Source organism: Lissotriton helveticus, chromosome 10 (assembly GCF_964261635.1).
Source record: "Lissotriton helveticus chromosome 10, aLisHel1.1, whole genome shotgun sequence".
Classification (NCBI taxonomy): Eukaryota; Metazoa; Chordata; class Amphibia; order Caudata; family Salamandridae; genus Lissotriton; species Lissotriton helveticus.
This window is the reverse complement of record NC_136071.1, coordinates 1,157,699,043-1,157,708,872: the sequence shown is the minus strand read 5'-3', so window position 1 is coordinate 1,157,708,872 and position 9,830 is coordinate 1,157,699,043. Positions and strand designations below refer to the sequence as shown.

General features: G+C 42.8%; 1 protein-coding gene across 1 annotated transcript in view; it reads left to right on the top strand.

Annotated features, from left to right (window-relative positions):
* The first annotated feature begins 200 nt into the window (after positions 1-200).
* Positions 201-9,830, top strand: part of NR1D2 (nuclear receptor subfamily 1 group D member 2) — a 67,911-nt gene continuing 58,281 nt past the window's right edge. Inside the window, exon 1 of the mRNA XM_078664452.1 lies at positions 201-595. Coding sequence (XP_078520578.1) covers positions 580-595 — 16 coding nt within the window. The 5' untranslated portion in view covers positions 201-579. The remainder of the gene's footprint in view (positions 596-9,830) is intronic.

Sequence of the window (9,830 nt, the reverse complement as noted above, 5' to 3'; positions counted from 1 at the left end):
GTGATGGGATGTAGAAGACGGGTGTTGAGTGGCAGGAGGCGATACGATCTGGAGTGGAGAGGTACATTTGAGCGAAGCGCCACTGATCACTGCCCTTGGCCGTGTGACGGGGTGGAGCTGGTGAGCATCGGAGCAGGGCTCACGATGAAGTAGGAGGAACCCGATCCTGTGCACTCAGACGCACACAGCTGCACGGACTCCTCCCGCTCAGCTCCCTGGTAAAGCCCGGGCACCCAGGGGCCTGGCTCGGGGACTCCAACCTCTGGCATGAGGGAGCGTTCACTATAGCTGCGTATGAAGAGGCACGAAATGAATCCAGGCAACATGGGGGGCCCGGTCACCCCACTTCAGGAGCAGAGGCAGTGACCCAGAAGGACCCCCGGGTGGCGCCTTCATTTTGAAGAACTCTTAGTTCGGGCATCCCTGTTTATGAATTAATCCAGAGAGGCGCATGGACCGCAGGAGGCTGCAGGGCAGCCCTGCAGAGGCAGGGAGGGCCATGACAGGCACGAGGTGCTGACACTGAGGAGGGGGCAGCAGAGAAGACCCGAGGGCGCTGCTACCCCCGGCCGAGGCGGCATGGAGGCTCGCACAGGTAGGAGCAGCAGTACCTTTCTTTACATTGAAGAGAGCGCATGGCAGCAGTGGGCGTTATTTACATCAAGAGATCAAATGGCATCAATGAGCACTGCATTGGGATCTGTGGGGGTCGTCTGGGACCCTGGACTTCTGAGGAAGAAACTTGCCATTTTTTAGAGCCGTTGGGGTACTTTTAAATATCAAATGATGAGAACTTGAAGTTTCATATTGAGGACTGCTTTTTGGGTTATTGGTAAAGCGTTAATGATACAGCAATGACTGCCCCCCCCCCCCCCAAAACTGTGTGAGAGGAGGGCTGGTGGATGTTCCTACCCCCAGGGAAGGGTGCAGTGTACACACAGGGCTTGTGATGTGGTCTGGGAGACGTGTTTCCCCCCAGGGAAAGGAGAAGGAAGGCGTTGGATGAGGCCTGAGGGACGTTCCTAACCCCCCCCCCCCCCCAGGGAAAAAATGAGTGTAGGACCAGGGCGGTGATACTCGCCCCATCTCCTTAATGCAGACAGGAAGCAACATAAAGTAAAAGTCTGCGCTATATAAAAATGCGTTAAATAAATAAAAATAAATAAATTATGGGACACTGCGGGCACTTATAATGCTCATAGCATCTTCAGGGGTGAGGGCAGACTATATAATAAAACATATCTAATGCCGGATATGTTCATACTGCCGAGGACCTCGGACGCGCTCCGGGACACGCAGTTGCTTCTCCCAGTCACGGGGCCGCTCTCCTCTGCCACGTGCGTCTGTGTTGTTTATCATCCGTCAGAGGTAGCGATTGATTGGACGAGGCACGCAATGACGCCACATTACATAACGACTCCTCCAATTAACGTGCCCTGCAGGACACGTGCGTGCGCGCTCGTTGACGGCACTGGCGCAAGGGGGTGGGGAGCAGCGGGACTGAAGATTTGCGCATGCGTATTCAATCTGTAGGACAAAGTTTGCCAGCTGTGTCGGAGACTGTGCATGGACATAGAAAAGGGACAGGATTTTTGGCATGGACATAGAAAAGGGACACTGACAGGTACACTCCCTGTGCATGAACCGACCCCTGTGTTGAATTGATGAACCACACATCAATTAAATAGAAAGTGGATTTAATGCAATAGCAGAGCAGGTACACAGCCAGACAGGTCAGCAGTAAGAAGTAACTGAACACGTTAGAATACATCTAAAAGGAACACTCGGAATGGAATGTGGAATGAACAGTATTAAAGTAATATACATGTAATTCACAACATAACACATCCCCCTTTGAACTATATAAAAATTTAAACTTATAACAATGTACCCGATGTCCGACACCACCCCCCATCTTTACTATATAAAATTTGGAACTGAGAAAAGAGAAGAAGAGAGAAAAAATTTTTAACATTACAAAGGAAAACTTTCAGAAATGTAATCCGCTAGCCAAACGGGAGGCCTTTTTTCACGTCTAGGGTTTCTAAAAACATTTACCTCTTCATCGCATGCTGAACTAGAAGAAGTAGAAGCACCTAAATCAGATGAAATTTGGCCAGAAACATCTGAAACAGGACAATTGGAAATATTGGATGTCTCACAAGCATCAGGTGATTTAGCACAAAACAAATCCTCTAAATCAAACAAATTAGATGACTTCTGAGATGAGACTTGACAAGAAGAATTAACTTGAGGAGGAGGACATTTGGCAATTCTTTTGAGGTTCCAAACTCGTCCATCAGATAGACGAACAGAATTGTTTAAAATTTCTACAATTTGCATGGGTTCATAAAAACTACTTTCCTCCTTGGAAGATTTACAAGGTTTCTTCACTCTTACCCACTGACCAACAACTAATTCAACATCCTTCACTTTATGCTTAGAGTCATACAATATTTTGCTTTTAAAATGTGAAGCTTGGCTCCTTTCCCTTACTACATCTTCAGACCAATTCACCACATTAGACTTAAACAACCATCCAGGAGTAAACTTGGTACGTGGATTCCTGCCACGCATAAGTACAAAAGGAGGAAAACCAGTAGCTTCACACATTGAGGTTCTGTAAGACCAAACCATCTTCAAAACTTGAATTTCCCACTCCTTATTCTTCTTTGACATCTGAATAGTACTTTTAATAACACGGTTAAAGCGCTCAACCATTCCATTACTGTTTGGGTTGTATAGAGCCGTGGTCTTGTGCTTAATGCCTAATCTATTGAAATACTCTTTTGCCTTATTAGAATTCTATTGGACACCATTGTCACTTAGTAAAACTGAAGGAATGCCTTCCAAAGTGAAGGATTTGTCCAAAAATTTTAAAACAGTTTCAGTATCAGCTTTACTTACAATTTTTACAAAAGGCCACCTTGAAAACAAATCCATCAATACCAAAATATATTTTTGTTCACAGCCAATGGGACCCATGATATCAATAGCTAAATGTTCCCAAGGAGAAGTAGGTGCAGTCATGTTGCCCATAGGAGGCTTACACACTACCAGAGATTTGTCAGCTGTTTGACAAGATTTACAGCTCCTTACAAACTTATCAATTTCTGCATCCATACCTGGCCACCAAAATGAAGTTTTAACAGTGCGTTTAGAACGGACTATGCCAAAATGCCCCTCATGACATAAAGCCATGATGGACGACCGCAAAGTCTTTGGAGGTATGACTCTCTCTCCAAACCAGATGTTGCCATCTTCAATACTTAAATTTAATCTAACTTCCCAAAAAGGCTTCAAAGGATGCTTGCCATCAACTTTCTTCGGCCAGGACCCAGCTAGATGAATTTTCACTAAAGATAATTCTTCATCTTTTAAATATTCTTCAACCCACTTCTCCTTCAAAATGCCTGCACTTTCCATATCTTGTACATAGGCTACTTGGAATGAATTCCATAAATCATCCTCACATTCATCAAGCTGCTTAGGCATCCTAGAAAGAAAATCAGCTATACAATTTTCTTTGCCAGGCACATATTCTACTTCATAACAATAATCTTGCAGCTTAATAGCAAGTCTGGCAACTCTCGCTGAGGTGTTAACTGTACCTTCAGTAGTTAGGACTCTGAGTAATGGCTTGTGATCACAGCGTAAAATAAACTTAGTACCCCATACAAATGCTCTAAAGTGATTAACCGCCCATACACATGCCAAAGTCTCTTTTTCAATTGTAGAGTATTTTTCTTCTGTAGGTGAGAGTGACCTGGAAGCATAAGCAACTATTTGTTCCTTACCATTCGTACCGACTTGGGATAAAACCGAACCCAAACCTTTAATGCTGGCATCTGTGGTGATAACAGATTGGGCATCAGGATTAAAACTTTTTAATGAAGCAATATTTGTAATACAGCTTTTGATGTCTTCGAAATCTTGTTCACATTCTACAGACCAAACAAACTTTGTCTTGTTCTTTAACAACTGTCTTATATTATATGTTCTGGTCGCAAAGTTTGGGATGTACTTTGAACAAAATTCGGCTACACCAATAAAGGATCTGACATCATCTTTTCCTTTGGGGGAAGGAGCACATTTGATAGCATCCACTAAGTTAGGTTTTGGTTTAATCCCATCACAATCTATAACATGGCCAAGGTAAGTAACATGATCACTAGCAAAGGTACATTTGGTGTATTCAACTGTTAAACCTTTGTCATTCAGAATACTTAAAACTTCATTCAATGTGTTGTCATGATCAGCTCTTTCTTTTCCAAAAATGAGAATATCATCTTGAAAAAACTTTGTGTTCTTAACTGTGGAAAACAACCTGTGCATTAAACGTTGGAAAACAGCTGCGGCCGAAGCCAAGCCAAAAGGCATCCTTTTAAATTGGTAACAACCTTGTGGGGTTATGAAAGCAGTATATTTTCTGCTGTCTCTGAACAAAGGAATCTGATGGTACGCAGATGATAAATCTATTGTAGTAAACCATTTAGCTCCGTCAAGTAAAGCCAACATCTCATTAATCCTCGGCAGAGGGAATTGATCTACCACTATATTGTCATTTAAATGGCAAAGGTCCACACATAATCTTAATTTACCATTAGAGCGTTTAACGACCACCAAGGGAGAAACCCAAGCAGACGCTTCAATAGGTTCAATAATGTTAGATGAGACCAATTTCTCAAGTTCTGTTGCAACGTCTTTTCGTAAAGCGATTGGCACATTTCTAACTTTGTGGATCTTAGGTACAGCAGAATCCTTTAAAATTATCTTGTGTTCAAAATCTATTAATTTGCCAATTGTCTTTTGAAAAACTGCAGGAATTTTTTTTAATAGTTCCTCACCTGTTTTGGTACCTTCATCCATAACTAATACTTTTTCCACTGAGTTGGGGTCAAGAATAATATGTAGATCTCCCTGGTCTTTCCACCCTAAAACTGATGGACCTTTTTTTGATACATACATCTTGCCATATGATCTACGGTTCTTGAACTCAAATTTTAGCCAACGAAAACCTACAATGTCTATCTTCCCACCATTATAACCTTCTGGTTCAATATCTGGAGGTGACAGTTTTGGACCAACTTTGTCCACAAATGTATTACGCCATATATCTTCGTTTACAATTGTATAGGGCGAACCAGAATCAGCATATACTTTGATACGCACACCTCCTATATGTATCCAACATTCAGGTTTGTTATCAACAAGCAAACAACCATCCCTGATGTTGAGGAGTAGTTTCTTCTTCAAGACTATAGCACAATCTGATGCTTGGTCCTCATCACTAGAAGTGTTTTCCTCAGAGGCAAGGTCCTCTTGAATACACTTGACAGTCTTTGTCCTTCTTCTACATGCCTTAGTGTAGTGACCATACAGTCCACAAGCACCACATTTACTCTTTTTGGCAGGACACGACTTGGCAAACGCCAAATGTTCTAAACTACCACACCTATAACATTTGGGAGGTTCATTACTATACTTAGGCTTTGCCCATGTTTCATTCTTTTGTTTAAAATTACTGTTTTTTCTTGAGCTTGTATCAATTTTAGCCACTACATCTTTATTGACACTTTCTGATTTTAGAGCACTCGCACATCTACTAGAAGACTCAGCTTTACGAACTAATGCTAGGATGTCTTCTAGACAAGCATCACCATTCATCCAAAGACGTTCCTGAATTGCAGGATTATTAGCGTGCATTACAACCTGATCACGAACCAAATCTTCCAGTAAACCCCCAAAAGCGCAATCTTTACCCATTTTTTTTAACTCTCCAACATAGTCATCCACGGATTCATTTTTTGACTGTTTTCTTTGGAAAAATTTGTAACGTGTAATGCCCATACATACCTTCGGGGAGAAATATTTGTCTAAATTGGATAGAGCTACTGTAAAAACGTTACTATCCCCTCCCCCTACAATGGGCTTGTTCATTTGGTTATAACATTTGAGCCCTTTTGGACCCAAGGAATGTAAAAGAATACGTTTCTTTTGATCAGCAGACATTTTACCATCGGAATCTACAGTCTCTATATAATTAAGAAAATAGTCTTTCCATTCCAGCCATTTCAAAGTTGGTTCAGAACCTTTGCACCAGAATTCCTGAGGGTTACTTAAAGAAAATGTTTGTTGACTCATGTTGACGTAAAATTAAGAATTAATAAATAATTGATGCTTGCTGAGGTAAGTTATCACTAAGCGGTAAAGCTGTTTTGTGGTGGAATTGTTCAGTGAGTAATGAGAAGATTAACACAAGTCCTTTTTTTACACTGTCCAGTCTTCACCACCAATTGTTTTAAAAATGTTGATATTCTTAAAAGTGTCTAAAAATTAGATAAGTAGCGTTGTTCCAAGCGTTCAAGAAAGGTTACCTGTAACCGCTTTGTAATTCCGACTTCAGGTGTTGAAATCGGCAAGTTAAAATACAAAAAACGTCTTCCGTTTTTCTTTTATTCATAACGAGTAGGCCTGCCCAATCCAAAATGGCCGCTACGCATAGAGTGATGCGGCACGTTCGCAGTGAACGTATGACGTCACAGGGAAGCAGCGCGACTCTCAAAGAGAACTTCTAGGCTAGAGGACACGCGCATTCGATCTGCGCTTTGAATCCAGTAACGGTGAGTGCTCGAGCGCTGATGCACTAGCGCGAGCAGCATATCCAAAGTTACAGACTATTCATATATTTCTTTATAAATAAATAGTCGCTCACCAGAATTTCACGTGTTAAAAGGATTACCGTCCTCAGCGCGCTGTCCTATTGTAGTAACGTCGTCTCTGCTCCACGTTGTCCACTCTAGAAAATTTGGGTTCCAAAAATTATATATAAAAGCGGTATACAGGCTTCTTCAGTAAGGTAAAAAAATTATCCCGATCGTCGCCAGTTGTTGAATTGATGAACCACACATCAATTAAATAGAAAGTGGATTTAATGCAATAGCAGAGCAGGTACACAGCCAGACAGGTCAGCAGTAAGAAGTAACTGAACACGTTAGAATACATCTAAAAGGAACACTCGGAATGGAATGTGGAATGAACAGTATTAAAGTAATATACATGTAATTCACAACATAACACCCTGCAAATCATTGAACAAACAGCACGCCAAATGTCACGACGCATCTTCAGCATTCAATACAAGTGTTTTGACATGTGGAAGCGTTGACGTGAATCCATCACATTATAGCACTGCAGCACGTTATAGCACTGCAGTGAGAAATACTTGTTAAAAGTGACAGTTTTAAGTATTATCCATTAGTAAATAAGAGGTAAGTCGGTTGCCTTGGCAACCCTGTACATGGCCCTGATTGTTATAGGGCAATATCGCAGTCTATTAAATCCAACATCGTAGGTTTTGTATAACTGGTTTTCTGAACTCACATATTTGAATGTGGTTTATTAAAATAATAAAGAAAAGGTTTTGCTGAAACAAAATATTGGTCTAAGATCACATAATGTAAGTAGCAAGCGGCAACTTATCCAGGTTTTCTGGTTTTACTTTGTTTAAATGAGCGACTTAATGGATATCTTTTGTTTTTTCATTTGTTATAGAAACACTGTTTTTACCTCACCCAGCGTCACCCATGGAAACGACCATTCCAGCGAGTCAAACGCCTTTCCGACGTCCGGGGGGAGGGTGGGGGCGATTCCCAACTGTTTTTTTCCCTTCCTCAACAAGTGAACCTACTATTTTAGGGAGATCAGACATATTATCCAAAATGTGAGAACATGTACATCTTATTAATTGATCATTAACCTCAGTCTGGGCCTTAACCACCAAACCTGTCAAATTTTGTAATTTTGCATCAATACCGGCCACATAGACTGCTAGTGTGTTTAGAACTTCTACCTGGATTTCAAGCTTGTTTGAATGAAACTCAAGTGCAGTAGTTATAACATTCAGTGTATTTAGCAGACTTTTTTAAACACCAATATTATCAGTGGTTTTACACATTGTAGGAGGATCATCCGAAATAGGTGAAATATCATATTTATCTAAGAACTAGAGGTCTGCAGAGGTCAGCGAATTATCTACTTGACCAATGGTCTGACCACCAAGTTGACTATTTATGGTTTTACTTTTTGACAGGATTAAAATTGAATGATCATCCAATATCTGGTCATCACCACATATCCCTAGACCAAATGGGCTTAAAATACTTTTATTATTTGATATCGCAAGAACCGGCAAACATAGACTTTCTCGTATCTTCTCAGGCCCAATCTAAAGTGACCGAGATATAGAAGAACATTGATTCACTTGATTTGCAAGCAGTTCCACCAAACAGATCACAGAAGCATCACTATCATTTCCATTTGGGGGCTTACTACAATTAGATGTGTCCCAAAGAGTATCTTCCTTTTGGTGTGCAGAGTTCAATTCAGGCTGCGTTATCATTTGGGTAGAGGTCACGTTTACCTGTTCGGTAAAAGGAACATTGTGAACTTGAGCTTTTACTACTACTTTATTAAGGGAATTTGTTGCCATAGGTGTATTTAGGTGTACAGGCGTGAAATCTCCCTGCAGGGGCCTCCACGGATTCTCCAAAGGTACTCCAAGATTCCACCCCCTAGTAAAGCAGAGTGGGGACTAGTGCAGCTGGAGCACAAGCGAGTGGGGATCAACCGGTTAGGCAGCAGGCTGCACCCAGAACTAGCCGGGCCGCCTCTGCTGCTTACCGGGACTCACTCTCTGCTTTCGCAGAGTACGGTTTTTGCACTCACACTCACAGTACAGCGCTCATAGTCCTGGAAGCCCTTAGAACTTAGCCTATTAGCGCCAAAAGGGGCTTGTCTCGGGGACTCCCGGGATGCAATCTCTGGCATGAGGGAGCGTTCACTATCGCTGCGTATGAAGAGGCACGAAATGATTCACAGCAACATGGGGGGCCCGGTCACCCCACTTCAGGAGCGGAGGCAGTGACCCAGAAGGACCTGGAAGAACTCTCTTAGCTCGGCAATGCCCCCCCCCCCCTGCTGTGTATGAATTAATCCAGAGAGAGGCGCATAGACAGTAGGAGGCAGCCGGGCAGCCCTGCAGAGGCAGGGAGGGCCATGACAGGCACGAGGTACTGACACTGAGGAGGGGGTTGCAGAGAAGACCAACCAGAGGGCCGTGCTACCCCCAGCCGAGGCGGCATGGAGGCTCGCACAGGTAAGGGCTTGCAGTACCTTTATCTGCATTAAGAGAACACATGGCATTAGTGGGCATTGTTATTTACATCACATGCCGCTAGAACCGCCAGTCTTGGAGCCTCGGGCACGCCGGCCTCAGAGCACAACGCTCTACGCTCTCCTCGCAGCTTCACGCTCACGCAGCTTCCGACAGACAGCTCCAGTAGTCACCAACAGATTTTTTTAAGTGATTCAGCATACACCTCCAGCAGGACGGGAGACAGAATGTGTTTTTTAAGCTTTGTAAAAATTACCCTTGAGTTCATGCAGACCAAGAGGCTTAGGATCACTCAGGGCATTGATAGCCTGTGCTGTTTCCGCACAAGTGACTGGGGCCACTAACAAGCACCATGGCCACCTCAGCTAAGTACTAAGCAATCGTTGCAGAGTGTCCGGATGCACGGGTTGTATATAGTTAATGATAATAGGGTAGGAACGTTTGTGCGACAGCAGCATTTTCAACTGTAGTTGTACCATCATCAGCGAGAAGGCTCATCACATAATTATTATGATAGGATGCAAGAGCCACAACAGTGTGCTGCCTGGTGTCTCCCCCTCTCCATATTGACGAGCTCTGGCATATTTACCCGTTTAGGCAACATTGTGGTGTGCCAGGTCATGTATATCTTACAATAATTTAGAGTGATTATGGA